Source organism: Fistularia commersonii, chromosome 5 (genome assembly GCF_037954325.1).
Source record: "Fistularia commersonii isolate RoL2024-O1a breed Wild chromosome 5, RoL_Fcom_v1.0, whole genome shotgun sequence".
Taxonomy (NCBI): domain Eukaryota; kingdom Metazoa; phylum Chordata; class Actinopteri; order Syngnathiformes; family Fistulariidae; genus Fistularia; species Fistularia commersonii.
The window spans coordinates 16,515,548-16,535,141 of NC_141288.1; the positions used below are offsets into that span (position 1 = coordinate 16,515,548).

Consider the following 19,594-nt stretch of genomic DNA (forward strand, 5'->3'; position numbering starts at 1 on the left):
TAATTCAAGCTATTTAAATAAACACTTACAGTACATGTGTTTCTTCCAAAAAAAGATATTTCCACTCTCGCAATTCTTCCAAGTATCTTGAATTATGCCTCACTTAAACTATAACATTTTAAAATGCAAATATGTTTCAGAGGTATATTCAGCTCTTTTCGTGGGACATTACAATATACAACTTGCTCACTGACTTTTTTTTCCATGAATTACCAATACAGTTAATTTAAGCTATTTAAGTAAACACATGTGTTTCTTCCAAAAAAATTCCACACTGGTAATTATCTAAGTATCTTGAATTACGCCTCAGTTAAACAATAACATGTAAAAATGCCGATATGTTACATTCAATTCTTAAAAACTATGAAGAAAATTAAGCACGGAAAGTGTTTTTACCAAATACTAGCGTTCCCCCACTCCACTAGGTGGCGGTAAAGGCTCACGAAACATAGCAAACGCAAACCTCCACAAAAACAGGAACAACGTTGCCCGACTCGCCTGACATGAACGATGGAACAAAACACAAGTGAATCCCCAGAAAAAAGATTTTTGTGTCAATTGTGTGGTTTAAATACTCCTTTCACTTACTACGGACAGAAACCGCCAAACACCAGAGCCATCGTGTGAGTGAACAAACCTTCATCTTTACCCTGCTATGCTAATGCTAGCACCGTCTTGTAGCTAGCTAACATTACGAGACCGTTGCTATCTCGACGCCATAAAACATATTAACCTCGCGTTTCGGGACACGATTCGAATTTAAATCGTGTGTACGTCCGTTTGTTTCTGACTGTGCCGTCGAAGCAGGCTACTGGAGGAGTGTTTCGTGACCAGAGACCCCTTCTGTCCGGACAAGGAGAAGTTTCTTATCCTGGGCTCCCACTGCAGCCTGTGCGGGACGTGTGTCTGCGTTGGATCGGTAAGACGCGTTCAAATCACATCACGACGGTTTGTAAACGCGAATATGAACGCATGGATTGAAAGTGTGGCACTTTTATTACCCATTGCACAGATGTCTCCTAGATTAATCTGCGAAAGAGTGTTTTTTTGTGTTGCAAATGATAGTGAAAGCTGAATGTAACCACGGAAACTGATCATTGAGGAGCAAGTTTAAGTTGACCCAGGCCTGGATTGTTACCCGTGATACTCTCGGTATAAGTAGTTTTCCCTCTTGTGGTCGATGAACCGTCCAGTGTGATTTTGCCCTCGTCCTCTCGCAAGTAAAATGCGAGAAATAGAGGCGGGGAGCCAAAAAGTGAACGTCGAAGTGCGGCGCTGAAGTTTGCTCTCTCTCCTTCAGGACTGCAGTCTCTTCTACACCAGGAGGTTCTGTCTGCGGTGTGTGAAAAAGCACTTGGACCAGTTTCCCGCTCAGATTCGGACGGAGCTGGCAAAGAAGGCACAGAGCAAGGCCGCCGTCTCGTGACAGGGGCACGCGGGCCGACCCGGGCCCACTTGCCTGGACAGCGACAGCATCGGATGTTATCTCGGGGTCGCCAGTCGACCTGGGCCGCCGGCGTGACCGGCGTCGACCCCCTCAGACTTACGGGTGCGGTAATTCGTACCCATCCACAATTTCAAATCAGATGTCCGTTACTTTAAGGCTTTGCAGAAACAATATGAAAAAACATTGCTCTCAATTTATTCAGAAGCAGCGATGTGTATTGATCCGCTGCTTTTCATAACCGGGAGGTGTACTTTTGAATTTTCTGGCATATTTATTGCTGAATAAAGCATATTGGCATATTATCAGTCAACACATCGGTATAAACAGTGAAACCCCTCTGTGGCTATTATTATACAATGTCACGATCATTAATAATTACAATATGTCAATAATGATGCATTTATTTTTAAACAAAACATGAGGACTCGATTGCCGTGTAAGAGTCTGTGGAGCGGAATAAAAAAAAAAAAAAAAGCACCTTTCACGCATCACAAACAATAATCGGCCCTCATTCAGCGGCAGCTCTTCCGTCACTGCAGCCTGGTGCTGCTTTCGTTAAAAGCCACGAGAGCACGTGGAAGCTCGATCCAGGTCATTAAGCAAACACTTGCAAACAGTTTCAGCAGTACAAGAACCCGCATCTGAGAAGATATGAGGGTAGTCATTTTCCCAGCTAAGCAGATTCAGTATCCCCATAATGTTCCTCTTGGTTTGCCATCAAATGAAAACCCGTCTGTGCATTTATACGAACCAAAAGTGTCCATACCGACATTTCGTACCGTGTTGTAGTTTGTATTTTTGTACAAATTCCTGCTTTCTCACTGGAAATGCATGACGGCTTCGTCACTAAGTGTATCTGTCCTTCCCTCCTCGGATCCACGGCTATCGACTTGTGTACTGCCTCGCTCTCAAATGTGAAACAGACGCACGCAACGACGTCTTGCCCGACGTTAAGAGGCCATTAAATACAAGATTGTGATGTTTTTTTAACGACAAAACGCTCCGGATCCCGAGATCTTAACACGAGCCCCTGCAGCGTAAGCAATTTGCAACAGTTTGAACGGTCGCCAGCAATTATATCTCTGTTTTGCAAACTGCACGCGAGCTCGCCCGACGAGACCCGGTCCAATCTGATAACGCCGTTTCGGCAGTGATTTCCTGCAGAAGTTTTACACTTTTGGTTCACGCAAAGAGTGACGAGACAAAATATCCGGCGGGATCAGCCGGAAGTTTTTCGGATGGCGCGCTCGCCACGGCCCTCGGGGAAGCCGCCCCGATTCGCGCTTCAATTCGAACCCAGTTCCACGTTTCGGGGCCCTCGGATTCCTCTCGCGATGACCTCAAACCTCAGTGTTCTCCAGCCTCGCTCCTCGTCTCGGCAGCGCAAACACTTTTTACGGATTAGGTGTGATCCCGTGCAATAACACCCATACATCTGATGTCCTCGTCGCGTCCATCACCATCACGAGATGTTTGACCCTTTTTTTTTTCCCTTGAGAGAGCTAATTGAAACAACGTGCCCTTAAAGGCAGGCCTTTAGTGGGTTTTTTTTTGTTATTTTTTTTTTTTTACTGGCAAACGCTGCAAAGGAATGCAGAGTGACACTCGCGAACAGAGTTTAAACTGGGACATGGTGAACTTGGCACAAGTTGTGCTCGCCGCAGCTAATCAGCTAATGGATTCACCCTGTCGGTGCAGGAGTCCTGCAGCCTCTTGCGTGGAGCCCGAGGACACATTTTTGAAAGATGCAAATGGAAGAGAAAAAAAAAAACAAAAGAGTGCCTTTTTTTTGCTATTTTTATTAAAGCTGCACAACATGATGCATCCTGGCTGCAGTTTGGACTCAAATTGCACACACACACACACACACCCTTGTGGCAACACTAACAACGGCTAATGGCGATAGGCAGCGTGCCAACAATGACGACAGGGTTTCTTTGCAGGAGCGATGTCATCAGAAGCCAGCAGGAGGAAGATTCGTAGCTGTTTTTTTTTTTTCCTTGTCGCTTCGCCTTTGTGACCCCGAGAGCGTCTCATTTGTCCTTTCGTCACCTTGACGCCGAGCTTTTTCTTTTTTTTTTCTTTTAATTATTTTCTTTTTTTCCTAAACACTTTCAGATATGATCGAGTCAACGGCGTTGTTTTTTTTTTTTTGTTTTTGTTTTCCCCTCCTCCTCCCTCCCCCCTGCGATCCGATCGGGCGTCGATAAGCTGTCAGCGCCCTCCTTCGTGCAAACCTTCATTTATTTTATTTAAAATAAAAAAATAAAAGAATTTCACCCTGCGGTTTTTTTTTTTTTTTTTTTTTTTTTTTTTTTTTTTTTTTTTTAAATCGCAAACGCGGATGTTCACGCTTCTCGACTCCATCCTCCGACGTGTTTTATTTATTTATATCCCTGCGTATTTAACTTGATGCAAAATCTTAAAATGTCTCCGTGCGTGGAGGACAGCTTTAAGAGCCGTTGGGCGGTCCGCAGAGCGGGCCAATGGCGCGGCCGCTCGCTTTTAAGTAGTCCTCGGCGTGGACGGCTCTTCTCCACTCACAGCTCCTCTAACGCCATGTTGGCTGTTATGACCTGACTTGTTGTCTTCTTCTTCCCCATGTCGCTTTTTTTTTTTTTTTTTTTTTTTTTTTTTTTACTACGAATTTGACAGGAGTGGCACTATTAAATCCCCCCATCCTCCTTCTTCTCCTCCTCCTCCTCCTCCTCCTCTTCTTCCTATCCCCCCTCCCTGCTTCCCCCTCCTCTCCAGCGCCGGTGGACCCTCTTGTTTTTCTTTTTTTTTTTTTCTTAATTTTTTTTTTTAATCTACACTTTTTTTTTTTGGAGGGGGGGGGGTTGTTTTTTTTTTCCTCCCACCCACACCCCTCCACCTCCACCTCCACCCCCTCCTGCTTTTACTCGCTTTGGGATGATACGCAGCGAGAGAATGCACGCAGCGCGCCCGGGACTTCGCGTCTGAGAGGAATACAACTTGGAAATAACACGATCGGGGGGGGAGAGAGAGAGAAAAACACAGGAGTAGAAGAAGAGGAGAGTGTGGGTTTGTTTGCGCGCGTCCCCTCCCCGTCTCATATGTGCAACAAAATGTCAGATGTGCGTCTTTCCAACGCGAGTCCGACCGTGGAGCGGGTGGATGCGCGGCAGCCGGACGCCGCCAGACCGCCGGTGTCCAGGAACCTTTTCGGCACCCCGGACCGGGACGAGGTACGGACGTTTTTGGACGCCGCTATCGGAGACGACGGGCAGAGATTCGTCGAGAGGTACAACTTCGACCCCGTGGCCCACAGGCCGCTCGCCCCGGGGGACTACGAGTGGCAGGAGGACGCGGACGCGCCGGAGTTCTACCGCCGGCGACCTCACGGCAGCGCGCCGTCGCCGCCTCCTCTTCCTCCGCCGCCGCCGCCGCCGCCGCAGCAGCGCGGAGACCGGGAGGGGGCGGAGGGCCGCCGCGGCAGAAGCGCTTCCAGGAAGAGAACCACCGGAGCTCCAGGTGATCGCCGCGGGGAGGAGGAAGAGGGCAGCCGGGGCAGAGGGTGGCAGGCGGGGTGGGGGGGTCACTGATGCTCCGGTGTCGCCGCGGAGTTGGCGCACCCTGTGACGCAATGCAGACTCCGGTGAGCCGCTCTTTGAAAACGAACTGTCATCATCTCATTCTTTTTTTATTATTATTATCCCTTTCTTTGCACCGGCAGAACACGCTTCGCGCACTTGCGTGTGTGTGTGTGTACGTGCGTGTGTGTTTTGTTGTTGTTGCGTTTCCTCCCCTCCCCGCCCCCCCCTCCCTCCCTTTGACAACTCTCGCCGTGCGTGTGTCCCGCCAGGTCCCGGTCGGAGTAAAAGGTTGCATACCGACGAAGACACCGGCAGAGGAGAAGAAGAAGAAGATGATGATGATTATGATGATGAAGAGGAGGAGGAAGAGGAGGAAGATGAGGAAGAGGAGGATCGGTCGGGAGGTGCAGGAAGTCGGCCGGTGGAAGACGCTGAGCGACCGGGCAGCCCGGAAACCAGCGCGGGGCTCATGTGAGAACCGAGGTGAGGACGGTGCGTTTATCCTCAACACATTTTCTAAATATTTCTTAAATATATATATTTTTTATTTTGAAATAAATGTGCGTGTGTGTGTGTGTGCGTGTGCGAGTTAAACCATCACACTTGTCACACTTCCGCCCTGCACACGTCATCACCCTAGAACCCACACAGTGTGCGTGTGTGCGTGTGCGCGGATCCTCGGAAGCCCTTTAAACTGTGACGCCGTGCGTGCGTGCGTGTGTGCGTGCATGCATGCATGCATGCACCCGCACCACTCCCCCCCCTCCTCCTCCTCCGCCCCCCCCAACCCCCCGCCATATCAACTGCTTCTTTTTCAGTCTGCACCATTTTTCACAAGCGTTTCCTCTTTTTTTTTTCTCCCCCCTCCCTCCCTCCCGTCCCGCAGAGCTGAGAGACGCGCTTCTGGTGGAAAAAAAAGGATAGAAAAAATGAGAGAAAGAGAGAGAGAGAGAGAGAAGGAAGGAAAAGAAAGAGAAGCGTTGCTCAGCATCTTGGGGGGGAGGGATGGGGGGATGTGGGGGTCAGAGAGCGAATAAATAACAGCAGCCTTTTCCTGAAGGAGAGGGAGGACGAGAGGCTGCACAAGCACTGAATCCTACACTATCAAGTTTTGGCACTCATGTTAATTAAAATGCCTCAGAAGCAGCAGACAATGTAGCAGTGTGCAAATGGATTTTTGCTCTTTTTTATTATTATTTTTATTGTTATTATTATTAATTATTATTATTATTATTACTACCTATGTTTCTGATGTAGCACATAAAAAGAAAAAGCATAATATGCTTTTCATGCCTATGTCAAGTGTATTTGTGTGAATTTGACTCGGGGGCGGGGAATTGCGGTGCAATTGCCCCCCCTCCAAATTTTTTTTATTTTTTATTTTTTTTTATTATTATGATTATTATTTTGTTTTAAAAGTGGTCATTATTGTGTCATTATTCAGGTAATTGATGTTAAATGCAGATTTCAAACATCAGGGTTCTGTGGAAAAAACAAAAAAAAAAAAAAGAAAAGAAAAGATAGTCTTCCACCTCTTCTATGGCTTTATGGGTCCCGGCGTTCCATCTTGGGTTGTGAAGGCCACGCCGGCGAGGGTCCGCGCGGCCGGGAGCGGCCATGACAGATAAAAAGTTTACATTCAAACTATTAGTCCGTGTTTCCCCGATTTTATTTCATTTTTTTAATTTTAATTTCATGACTTTTTTTTTTTTCCATTTCCAGGGTTTTATTTCGCCAAAGTTTGTGCCTTTTTTTCTAGAGGGAGGGGCGGGAGGGGGAGGGGGGAAAGGTGCAGAGCAATATCCGACCAAAATTTAACAATATTTGCCAATAATCCTAAGATATTTTTTTTATTTTTTAAATTAGGTATGTGAATATTTTAGATGGCTTCTATATTACACCCGCCCACCCCCGCCCCTCTCAGAGACAGTGTAGTCCAGATTAACATTAGGTGAAGTGTTAAAAATTCACCGGGCTACTTATGCAAATATGTGAATCAAAGATATTTTTTTTTATTCTAATTTTTTTTTTTTGTGGTGTGAAATTCATGTGGAACATGTGATTGCACTATTATTGATTTCTCATTGTTTGTGAGGCCAGAAAAAAAAAAGTTCCACTGCCTCAGCTGGTGTAATGCATTGAATTGTTCCTGTGTGCCTTTTCTTTTCTTTTGAAAACACTGAAAAAATCATACTAACTTATTTATGTTGAGCTTTTCTTTCTTTTTTTTTTTTTTTTTCGTGGGCGTATGCATAGCTTCCCAAAGTGACATTTTTAATGCCTTTTTGGAAATATATTTCCATTATTGTTTTTACGAAAAAAAAAATAAACTGTTGCAAAACTGAGCCTAATAATCGATTTTATATCCTGTCTGTTATTTATTTTTGTTGTCTTCCATATGTGCAATTGTTATCGATTAAAAAACTGATAACGCTGGTGTAATAAAAGCATGTGCTCACTATTTCAGCACACTTCACCCCTGACCATTTCACACCTTCATGATTTTCAGTTGCAGTCAACCTGGTGTGTGTTTAAAAAAAAACAAAAACAACCTCCAAGGAAATTACTGAGGAGTTCCTTCACTAGGGTGTTGGTTTAAGTGGAAACAATGCATTAACCGTAAGCTCCTTCGAGTAGGAACTCCTCCGTCAGATCACTTCCCCTTTCATAGATTTGCCAAAATTCACACCGATGATATGTAATGAGGGTTTGATGAAAGTTGTGCGGTGTGTGTGTGCGTGTGTGTGTGTGTGTGAGAGAGAGGGTGTGTGTCTGTATGTGTGTGTCGTCTCGGGAGCGGATGCAGCAGCAGAGAGCAGGCTGGGACTACTGGATAGTTTCATCCCCTGCCCTGTCTGGAGTGGAAAACAGCAAAGGCAGGCCAAAGAGAGAGAGAGAGAGGGAGAGAAAAACATTTTTCCCTTTTTTTTTTTTTAATTTCAAGTGACATCCCCCTGCTCCAATTGCAGCAGAGGCAAGAAAAGCAGACCACTTAGCAGGGAGCCAATAGGAGAACTCTGGGCGGGATCTGCGAATGGATGGTACAGGCTGTTCTTTTCATAAAACACACCACCCAATTAGATTCATTGGCTGCCTCTTGTTGATATCAGTGTGTAGGAGTCAAACACAGAGCGAGAGCTATTCTTATAATAGTTTACTGGCTGTGAATGCATACGCAGTAATTACCTTCTTGTAAGGATTTTTTTTGTGTCTTTTTTAGACACTTTTATTCGTTTGTTTTGGTTTTTTAATCTCTATATCGCACGCCCTTGTTAGTTGTGATTTGGCCTCGGCCGGTTTCCTTTCTGTGCGGCGGGGCCTGATCCTCGACCCCAGGGGTCGTCACCTCTGAGGAGGAGGTGCGAGTGAGAGGCTCGAGCCGCTCGCTGTGACCGGAAGTGGTTGGAGTATTCAAATGAACACACACACACACACACACACACTCTGTCTCTGTCTCTGTCTCGCTCTCTCTCTCTCTCACACACACACCCACATACAAGCACATTGTATTTCTATTATTGCAAAGACAATGGATAGACTAGCCTAGCGATTATTATTATTTAAATGACGGAACTAATAATTTGATTATTAATAATTAACCTGCTAATGTTATGCAATTTCTCTCAAATGTGTCAGAATAGCATTTCTGATAAAAATTATTATAATAATATGTTTTTGTTGTTGTTGTTGTTGTTGTTGTTGTTAATTAGCATTAAATGCTAGCAGCACCCCGCTGAGCGCCCTGCAGGAGAGGTTCGGGTTTTATCTGAGCTTCGAGAAATAGCTTGACCTGGTTTGGAGGAAATGACACCCGTGCTTATTTTCTGGATCGGGCATCCACGGTTGCTTGGAAACCAGGAAGTGTTGGCATGGGAGCCCTAATAAAACCACAAAATTGAAATGACTGCACAAATAAAGCAAAAAAATATAAAACATACAGTCCAAGTTAGGGTGCGCTCGCCGTCGCCGCGCAGATACGATTTCATTTCTCATCTTTCCGATAACTTTGTTTTACTGCACCGGGTCGAGAGCGGCGTTAAACCGGCCACGTCATCGCCAGCGAGTTAAAGCCAATGTTGTTTGTTTGTGGGTGGAAGTGGGAAAGTTAATGGTTTCGATTTTCCGCCACACATGTGACTTACCGAGCCCTATGCCTCTTTTTTTTTTCTTGTTTGCCCGGCCATCTGCAATTCTTTATAATAAACAAAAATTACGCAGGCAAGCATTCGGTGCAAAAGAAGTGTATTTTCTTTTGTGAGCCCCACAGGAAACGGCGGCCGAAATGCTAATTTTGTGGGTTTCCTCCTCATCCGGTTTTTGCGCGGCACGGGCCCGAGCTTCGATGGAATCTTCCCGTGAATTAAACGGTTTGAGAGTCTGCCGTGAAAGCTGTCTGAAAAATGAAAATCGGCACCAACGGGCAGATTTACACAGCGGTCTTGAAAAGAAAGCAGAGGAGCGCCGGTGGGTGTCGACCGCGTGCTAACAGGTCCGAGTGTAAACAAAAAAGACAACGCGGTGATTTAGAGACGGCCGGAACATTTGAAGTGTCGCCGACCTTCGGTCCAAGTGGCGCGGGGCGGGAGGCGGCTTGACTCCGCTTCCGTGTGACATCACGCTCTTAAAGGATCGCTCTGAATATGTGCCAGGCGTGACCTCACAACCCCCGGGTACTAGAACGTGTGTGTGTTTGCGCATGTACGCTTGTGTTTGCGCGCTACCTCAGAATGACCGCGGCCTCGGACTCGACAAGCCCGCTTTTCCATTCGCCGTCGGGTTTAATCCTCGGGCTCTCGGGTTAAATGAGTCTGCTGCTAATTGTGGCCGGAGATAACAAAAGGGGGGCGGCGGACGGGTCGTAAAAAAGCCCAGCATCTTCGAGTCGACTATGAATAGATGTTCAGCAGAAGGCCTGTAAAATATGAGCTCACTATTTGGCGAAGTCAGTCATGGGGGAGGAGAGTTTGTTTACGAATGTCTTGTTCTACTCTGGAAATACAACTTCCCCCTCCGTCCCCATCTGTTGCACGCTGTTATTAATTTGTCTGATTTTTTTTTTTTTTTTTTGTTCTAAAGAGAGCTGCTTTATTTTTCCGCTTCACTTTGCCTCATGGTCATGTGCTCTTGGCAGCGGTGAGAGGTGGGGAGGAGGAGGAGTAGAAGGAGGAGGGGTGGTTTGGAGGGAAAAGAGTTGAAAAGAGGAGACGGAGCGGCCGCGTCCCCGGGCGAAACCGCTTCCAGCGCAGGATGTAACCGAACTAATCGGCCAAAATGTGAAGTTTTTACACATTTTTCTTTTTCGCGTGACTCAATGTGTTTTCCTTTCCAGGGCTGCAAGGAGCTACCTGCCAAAAAAAAACAAAAAAAAAACAACAACAATAACAACAACAACAACCAGGAGACGGCGGACGTACACAAACATCTTGAATTTCTTCACTTGAAAGTGAAGAAATTCAAACCCAGTTGCCACAACAAGAAGATTTCGACAAGAATTCACCATGACCTGGATGACTGAGAACCTCCGCAGACATAAACAAACACCTGCTTCCTTCTTTTAAAAAAAAAAAAAAAAAAAAAAAATCACCAAGCGCTCCGTGATGGAAAAGAAAGATATTAGACTGACCCGAAGGTCAGCGCAATGTTCCTTCGGCTTTTAAGAGCAGCGCAAACACTCCCAACGTGCCGCCGTAGCCCGGCTTCGACTCACTTGCCAGTCACATGTCTTTAATTTGTGTGTCTGAGAGCGAGGAAGAAGAGGGACAGGGTTGAAATCAGGCGGCCCTCCGCCGCTGAGGTGACTCGTGCTCCGACCGCCGGCCCCCCGGGGGACCGTCGATCCTGCCCTGTGTACCTCTCTGTCTGGGTGGAGAGGAGGCACGTGACGCCTGGTCGGCCGCGGCGACGTTCCAGAAAGGCCGTGTTTGTGTTTGAACAACCTGCGATGGTGGATTTTTTTTTTTTTTTTTTTTTTTTTTTTTTCAAAATGGCTGTAGTGTGTTTTCACCAGTGTAAATAATACCCGCCGTGCTTTGGTTAATGTGTATTTCACAGGCCGTCGCACTCGCTGTTTAAAAAAGGACTGAGGGGAAAAAAAAAAACAGCACTGCAATAAATGACACGGAAGCTTCCGTGAAATGACTGTTAGACCCATTATGGGATCACTCGGGGGAAAAAAAAAAAGCAATAAATTCAATTAAAACTGATGAAGGAAGGAACAGTTTTTTAAAAAAATGCATGCATTTGTAATCCATTCCACTGGAGAGATAGCGATTTTATTTATGTCATGAAGCTAATGTGTTCTTTAATTTCACTGAATATTGTGGTATCATGGGTAATGACATACTACAAATTTGGTCATGTTTGTCTTGTAGCAAGGATAAATCAGTGTGTCAATCTGACAAAAAAAAAAAAAAAAAAAAAAAAAGCACGAGAGTCTCCGCGAGTAAACAACCGAGAGCCGACCGAGGCTGAGCTTTGAACCGTCGACCCCCTCAGGCCGGGGAGTTTTTGACCATGAGTAATGTCTGACCCGAGGACAGACGTGTGGCTACAGGAAGCCTCGGCACTCAGGGGTCGCGGGGAGGTCAAAGCGAACTACTCTAATGTGTGCAATTTGTGCGCCGATCGGGTGAGTTCGGGTCGTGACCGGCCAGGCGGCCGAGCAACGGCTGGATCGGAGAGAAGAAGGGATGCATTTAAAGAGCTGATGCAACCAAACTGTCGCTTGGATGCACTTTATCACACTTTTATGGATATAGTCTTTCACTTAAATCTGAATTACATACACAATGTTGCACACTTGATATTCGGATGATTTATTTATTTTTTTGGAGATACCTGTTTTTTTTTTTTTTTGAATCAATTCCAAGGATTTCATTTGCAAATCTAGGTAAATTTGAAGAAAAAAAAAAAAAAAGAGGTAATTTATTTTCCTATATTCCTCTATAGTTAATACTTGATTAATAATTTGTACATCTCCACCTGATGACTACGATTTAACTTCACCCAAAAATAACTAGCAATAAAAATAATATGAATGTATATATATATATATATATATATATATATATTTTTTTTTTTAATTTTTTTTTTTTCTGGAAAATATCTGGAAAATATATATATATTTATTATAATAATGATAATAATAATAGTTGCTTTTAGGTGGCAGTTCGTTTCCCGGCTGCACTTTCTGTCCTTGGGTCGGACACTGAACCCCAAGTTGCTCTCCGTGCTCCAGTTGGAGCCTCGCATGGCGGCTCTGTCACCATCAGTGTGTCAACGGGTGAACGTTTTCTGGTGTGAACCGTTTGGAAACTGCAAAGTGTGAACACGCTTCACAATTTGAGACCATTTTTTTTCATTTCTGAACCAAAGCGCGTCTGAACGAGGAGTAGCTTCTTGTCCACGGAGGCATCGTGCGTCTGAGCGGGGCGTGTGTCAGCTTTTTCCACTTGCAGTCAGACAAACCGCTGTCATGTAAGTTGGCCGGGCTCGATATCAAAATGATTTACGGCTAAATATCTGGAAAAAGTAGCAGGCAGGGAGCAGCCAAGGGCAACAATTTGCACGCGAGTAAGTCATTTTACGGAATTGACAAGAAAATGATGATCTTTCCCGAGACCTTATTTTCTTCCTCCGGCGACGCATCCTCGGGATGAAAGATGCGTGCAATCATACTTGCGGCCTTAACGTACGGTTCAGTGAGTTTATTTCAATTTCAAATACATACATATAGAAACAACCATAAGCACACACACAAGATTTAAACAGAAATAAACAGAGATAAGATAAGATAAACTTTATTGATGCCCATTGCGGAAATTCCTTTGTCACAGCAGTGTAACAGTTATAATGTCAAAAAAAGGAAGATAAATAGGAATATAAATATAAGTAGAATGGCAGACAATAGCAAGACAAAAAGGTTTTCCATGAATAAATAGACAGCAGATAAATAGACAGTAGACAACATCAGGGATGACAATCAAGGAACTGTGAGAGTGAAAAATACACAACCAGAACTAAATAACAATATGAGAAGCAAAATACAAGAAACAGTAAATCATATAAAATCTGATTTTACATATAATATCAGCCCTCCTTACATCAACCCACTCAAGGAATTAAAAATAGAATAAAATGTGTATATTGTAGCTGCAATAGTCAGTTTACAAGCACACTGGTGTTCTTCTCTCACTTCTATATTTATCAATAACACAATTTCTCAATAGGTTTTTGAATCTATTAAGTGTGTTACATGCTCTTATTTTGATTTTCAAAATGATTCCATAGATTGGTTGCTTTAGGTCATGTTTACTTTACACGAAGTCTAACAGATTTAAGGATCCAGTATCAATCCCGACGATCGTCGCCATCGCTGCCTTCTGTAATATTGAAACGTGTTTGGTAATTGTTTAAACAAATAAAACAGAGGTCGATGTGGGACAGAGGACGTTTTTTTTCTCGGACCAGTTGGACTCGTGGGACTTTCTAAGCAGCACAGATGAGCGAGGTTTAGCATGTGACTGTTAGTGCAGCTTTTGCTGAGGCGGGGTTTGGTTGACTGCGGTGACAGGATATTAGAGCGTCTGTGCTGAATGTCAAGAGACATGTGACAGCTGAAGTGCGAACAAGAAAAAACAAAAAAGTCTGGATAGGACATACCTTCTATGAGGGGAAAGAAGAAACTCCTAAAGATTAAACCATTTTTTTTCATTAGTCCAAGAACAAAACTTAATCGTGTTTTTTTTTCTACAACACTAACACATTAAATCAAGTTTGAACATTAAAAAAAAGAGGTTTGTGTCAAAAAAGTTCCCAAAGAGGATATATATCTAAATTTTATTAATAATATGTCACTTTTTGCCGGATGGGCTGACATCATACTTCTTACTGTGGTTTATTAACAGATGTTGAGTCACTTCACTTATTTTTCATTTTATCCTCATTTTTTAAATTCACCTTTAATCCATATATTTGTTTTTATTTTCTATGTTTATAGATGCTATCCCCCGATACCCTCTTATTGCCCCTCAGGGACAAATAAGGTTTTTCTGATTCTGACTCACATTCTGTCACCCTCTTAAAAAAAACTGCCTTAAAAATTAAGTCATTTGTTGACAATTGTTTTTTTTTTTTTAGCTAAATCAATTCTTGATTCAACATATGACTCAGTTTTTTGTTCTGTCTGAAAAAATGACTTATTCTCAGAAGGTCAAAATGTGTCTCCACTGTGAGTCACTGTTCAGAATTCGAAATAGTCAGCAGTTGGTTGTTGGGTGAAACACTCGCCCATGATAACAAAACTTATCCGAATATAGTTAAACCAGTCACACGTTTATTCTTTGCTAGTGAACACCATCGCTGACATCCGCTTTTATGCAGGAATAATTTTATTTCAATGTCCCTTTCACTTTCAACTATGAAAGGGATCGCTTTGCAGAGCCTCTTTGTCCGATGGTCACTCAATGCACCTCTGTGCTCGTGTCCTGCACACCTGAGCCTGATCTCAGCCCGTTTCCAATCCGGCTCAGGTGCAGAGGGACCGGCGCTGCACGCCTGCACCCGCCTGTCGATCAATGTTGCTCCAAATGAAACTTCTACTTGGCGCCGAGCTGCTCTGTCTGTTTTGCCAGATGAAGAGCTAAAATCTTGCTGTAATGCAACCTCCTCTTCCTCACCAGGTCAGTGTTTACACGGCTGAACGTGTAAGGCCGGTTTTTGGAGAACATCTTTTGGACGACAGGATTAGCGTGATCCGAAAGCGCTGACGGTTTGAGATAGAAACTGTCATCTTGGTAGGACGTGGTCTCCTGGGCGATGAAAACACCAGGAGGCTATGAGAAGATTAGCATCTAACCATACTTCCTGTTAACATTCAGCCAAATTCTTGTTTAATTTAAAATATTTTAATGAAATTTTTCCTTCTTTTTTTTTTACCCTCTTGAGGTTTATTTCATTTTCAAGCGCGCTGAACATTGTATTTTCTTCCTGCATTGGTACCGACATGTTCCTCCATGCCTACGATAACACCACCAACCCGGATGTGAAATATTCTACATAAAAATATGAAATTTAAAAGATGGATTCTTTTTTTTTTTTCATTGCTTTTGTGTTTACCTAGTTTAATGTCACTGTATTGCACTTCTAAAACACCGACAAAGCTTTTCTATTCATTGCATTAAAACACACTAGTTCCATCAAATAATATGTAGGCTATTGATTTTATATAAAATTAGCGAGCAGGTTTTCACTATGAAAAGCTTTTCTTTCTGCCTCTGCTGCATGGACATGGTGCAATGATCGGTTTGAATATAAACTTATTTGCGTCTTCGCTTCAAGAAGTCCCACGCTGACTGTTTGCTCAGAGATTACCGGCCGTTGGAGGGATTTTATTCACAACCTTTCACATGAACAGAACTTTAGTTGTTCAGCGAGGCTTGCAGGTTAGTAACCGACTTTAAGGGAGGAGAAAAGTTAAGTCTTTCAGTCAGTAGTTGGGCAAATGTGAAAATAAGAACGGTAGAAAACCAATGGCTGCAAGTTTTGTGTTACTAATTCCCAATATCCTGGTCACTGGCATGGCAATGCACCTTCACACTTTCACACAAAAAGCAGATGTGCACATACACGTGCATGGTACTTTCCACACGCTTCACCTTTTTGTCGCCGAAGAAGCATCTCTGTCTGGTTTGCTGATAAAGCCACGAATCTGCAGACTGATTATACAAAGATTAGTTTGTTTCTGATCACATTAAATAAGGAGTTAAACAAAACAACAACCTACAGTCACTGTGGTTTTTGTGTGGGGGGGAGAAGGGGATATGCAGATGAGTGCACGCTAACTGAAAACGCGTCAGTGTCCCGCAAATGTCACAATCCTAACATCACCGTTGAAAGGAAAACCACTGAACCAACTTCTCAAACAAGTGTATTAAAAGCCATTTTATAACTTTTTTTTTCTAATCTTTTAAACAATCATTCTAATTTCAGAATCAGAAAAAAACTTTTCCTCCAAATTTGGGTGACCGAGTGTGAGATCGTCCGTCTTTCGGTGTCAAAAAAGTTCCCAAAGACGATATATTTCTAAATTTTATTAATAATATGTCACTTTTTGCTGGATGGGCTGACGTCATACTTCTTGCTGTGGTTTATTAACAGATGTTGAGTCACTTCACTTATTTTTCATTTTATCCTCATTTTTTAAATTCACCTTTAATCCATATATTTATCTCTATTTTCTATATTTATAGATGCTATCCCCCGATACATTACAAATAAGGTTTTTCTGATTCTTAAAAAAAATGCCTTAAAAATGAAGTCATTTTTTTTTTTTAGCTAAATCAGTTCTTGATTCAACATATGACTCAGTTTTTTGTTCAGAAGGTCAAAATGTGACAACTAGTTGGGTAAGACGCCCGTTCACATGTCTGCAGAATTCCATCAATGCGAACTTATCAATAAATGCAAAATTATTTGATAAAGAAATAATCTTTGCTGATTTTATTTTTCAGGGGAGGGAAAAAAAAAACAAATCATCTGAGCAGAATGAAAAACCCGGGAGGGTCACCGAACGCCTTAGAGGAAGTTCAACATGACCACGCGCAGCCACAAGGTAGGGATGAACATGTGCACAACTCGTGAGGCAGCGTTTGATTTCCTCGTTGAAACATACTTGAATCACACTTTGAAAGATTTTTTTTTTTTTTTTTTTCGGTATCGGGGGCGGTTCGGTCGAGCGACTGCCTATTCGAATGTCGTGCGGGCGTTTCTGAGTGAAAGACTTTTAGCTGCTTTTTTTCAAATTTCTTTCAAAAAAACGGAACCAAAGTTGGCGGTTGAAGTCTAATGAACATGCTTGTGAAGTTTCATCATCTCGGTCGGGAAAAGCAACAGCGCTCTCAACCCAGCGCTCAGTCAGGTTTTGAAGCTGCGCATATATTTCTGTGGATGGAGGCTGTTTTTGATTTAAAATGCTGTTTTAGGAATGAAAAGAAATTTGCGGATAGGAGATGAGCCTATCCTTCCCCTCTTCTCTGGCACCCCATGAATTCACAGCTTCCCCTTTTCACGCCGTGCACGATTGCACGATTCGTGGAGCCGGTTTGGATATAAGCAGGGCAAAGAAAAAGACACCACAAATGAAGAAATACAAATACAAAAGGCCGACCATGACATGCACGGAGCCGGGGAATGCTTTTTTTTAATTTTTTTTTTATTTTTTATGCAGTTCAATTTATCTGCCATCTCGAGCAGTGGCAAGCTCGTAATAATTATTGACCAAACTGAATCGAATTTCCTTCAAATGATCCATATCAAGTGATTCTCTTGTCACATGTATTTTATTATCCTCACGGAACTCTGCCGGCGGTGGTCTTACTGGTTTAGAATGTAGAGCCTCAAAGCCGGGGCAAAACCGCTTTCCAGTTAACACTGATGTTGTTTTTGCAGTCTTTTAAATGACATTGGCGCCTTTCCCTGGTTTAGAAGTGCTGACTCTCATTATCTGTGCTCAGGATCCAAAGTAAGCGAGCAGAGACTCAACCCCCCCCTTGTCACACAAAGCGTGAATACAGCTGTCACTTCTCTAATATTTTGTTGATATTGTATGTATCCTCGCTCTGCCTTTGCCAAATGGCTGAAACTCGATCCCGTGACCCATCTTTGCAAACGGTAGCGTCCCGGTTGCGACCAAACGAAGCTATATCTAAAATTTGAACAACGGTGCATCATCAGCAAACAGGATTACATTCACAGAGGAAAACAAAATAGATATTATAGGAACTGTAGATGATAAAACTTTGTATCGTGAGTTGTTGCACATGCGGTTGACTTATCATGATAACAGCTGTCATTGAACCAAGGTGAATTCAGGATATTTATAATTCTTGACATATACGGTTGATTATAATGCTGCTATATTAACCGCCACAGTTCTGTTGACATGATTAAGCTCGCTTTGGCAGCAGGGTTGTTGAAAAAGGTCAATTACAGTCTCGCAAAATACACTTATTTTATTTAGCGAAGACAACAAAAGTCCATTGTTAGTGTGGATTTAATTAATTATGGTCTCACAGATGTAGGCCAGCGGCGCTCTTACTTGACAAGATACTTTTGTGGGAAAAAAATTAAGTGCTCCATTATTTAACATTTTTTTTCCAGTATCAACTCTTGAACCCCTGATAATGTAATCTGTTGGAGACAGGATCCATAAATGTTTTTCACTCTCAAAATGATGTTTATTATTGAAGCTACTGGACAGTTAACTGCCATTTGGCATTGGGATAAGTGGGCAGTGTACTTCTGTTGTTTGTCCAAACAGCCATTAAACAGCCTTTTGTGCTATTCCAGCTAACTACACAGAATAAAAAGGCACGGCTTGAGTTTTGCATACGGCCACTGGAACCGAGGCCACGATCAGAAATAAGTACTGTGACTTAATTCACATTAAATCTACCAGCGGCCCCCATCCGGAAGCAGTGGAAAGGCCAATTCATAAATCTATTTCATTGCTTTTAAACTCATCATTAGCTTGTTGTTAAGCTTGTAAAATTGACTTTCCCATCAAGGTCCTTACAGTCATATTTATGCGCATACTGAACATTAGTATTTTCATTTTCGATGACGCGCTCTTTCGAGAGCTACTCTGCAAAGATAACTTGGCACGACATGTGTCGCAAACCCCAGAGGAATATGTGTGTCTTTTGTTTGTCTGTGTGTGAGGGTGTGTCGGGTCCCCACCAGGATAAACACCATTTATTTGTCATTAAAAAAAAAAAAAAAAAAAAAAAACACCACCAAAGGCTGCAATCCGTCCTGGTTAGGAAAAGGGAAGATTAGCATGCACAAATAAATTTGACGCAGTGGGAAGTACCCATGCCTCATGGCAAGAAGGTTCCTGGTTGTGGGGTTCTGTGTGGGAACCTCCATGTTCTCATGCTTTTTTGCAACGGTTTCTTCCTACAAACCAGGAGAAGGTTCATTGGAGATTGTAAATTGTCCAAATGTGTGAAAGAGAGTAGTATAGATAATGAATGAATGAATGCATGACGACAACTGATAAACAGTAAAAAAAACAAACCGATCCACTGTTTGATAACTATCTATGGTAATGTTGGGTATTGTTTTGTGTGATAGGCCAATCAGGTAATATTTGGTTTTTTTTTGTTTTTTTGGTTGATCCCATCAGTCGGCTGATGAATGGAACGGGCGTCGACGTCCCCATATTTCAGGAGGAGGTTGTGAAAGATATCTTCTGCGTTTTGTGGCATCGAGACCAGGCGGTCCGTCAGCCGTTTCCACGGTAGCCCCGTAGCTAGCATTACCCCGTAGCGTTATAATGAAAAGTGCGTCCACGTGGTGGTGGACGGAGGAGGGGGGGGTTGTTTTCCGACGCCTCGGGGATGAAAGTTCCGCGCAACGCTGTCAGATCCTAAAGCCGGTCGAGTCGGTACAAAACTTGTGTAACGGGAAAAAACCCAAGTATTGCCAGTGGTTGCTGCTAATTTCCAATCCTGTCCGTCACCCGAGCCATATTTGCAACCGAGTGCATTCTGTGCTTCCTCTATGGCTCCGGAGAGGCCTATAAAATGAA

The 19,594-nt window shown here is 43.3% G+C and overlaps 2 protein-coding genes across 5 annotated transcripts; both read left to right on the top strand.

Moving 5' to 3' along the window:
* Positions 1–380: 380 nt before the first annotated feature.
* cdpf1 (cysteine rich DPF motif domain containing 1) lies at positions 381–1,567 on the top strand. Its single transcript, XM_086147039.1, has 3 exons — positions 381–623; positions 808–919; positions 1,301–1,567. Exons 1-3 carry the CDS (start codon positions 511–513, stop codon positions 1,424–1,426), a joined length of 351 nt encoding a protein of 116 aa, XP_086003165.1. The 5' UTR covers positions 381–510; the 3' UTR covers positions 1,427–1,567.
* A 2,489-nt stretch (positions 1,568–4,056) lies between these two features.
* Positions 4,057–11,206, top strand: cdkn1ba (cyclin dependent kinase inhibitor 1Ba). Of its 4 annotated transcripts, none has more exons than XM_086147035.1 (3): positions 4,057–4,942; positions 5,274–5,487; positions 5,891–7,362. In XM_086147035.1, exons 1-2 carry the CDS (start codon positions 4,525–4,527, stop codon positions 5,477–5,479), a joined length of 624 nt encoding a protein of 207 aa, XP_086003161.1. In that variant the 5' UTR covers positions 4,057–4,524; the 3' UTR covers positions 5,480–5,487; positions 5,891–7,362. The 4 variants fall into 4 exon arrangements, with proteins under 4 accessions (XP_086003161.1, XP_086003164.1, XP_086003163.1 ...); XM_086147038.1 differs by lacking the exon at positions 5,891–7,362 and adding an exon at positions 10,334–11,206 and having other exon boundaries at positions 4,061–4,942; positions 5,274–5,496; XM_086147037.1 differs by lacking the exon at positions 5,891–7,362 and adding an exon at positions 10,334–11,206 and having other exon boundaries at positions 4,061–4,942.
* The last annotated feature ends 8,388 nt before the right edge of the window (positions 11,207–19,594 follow it).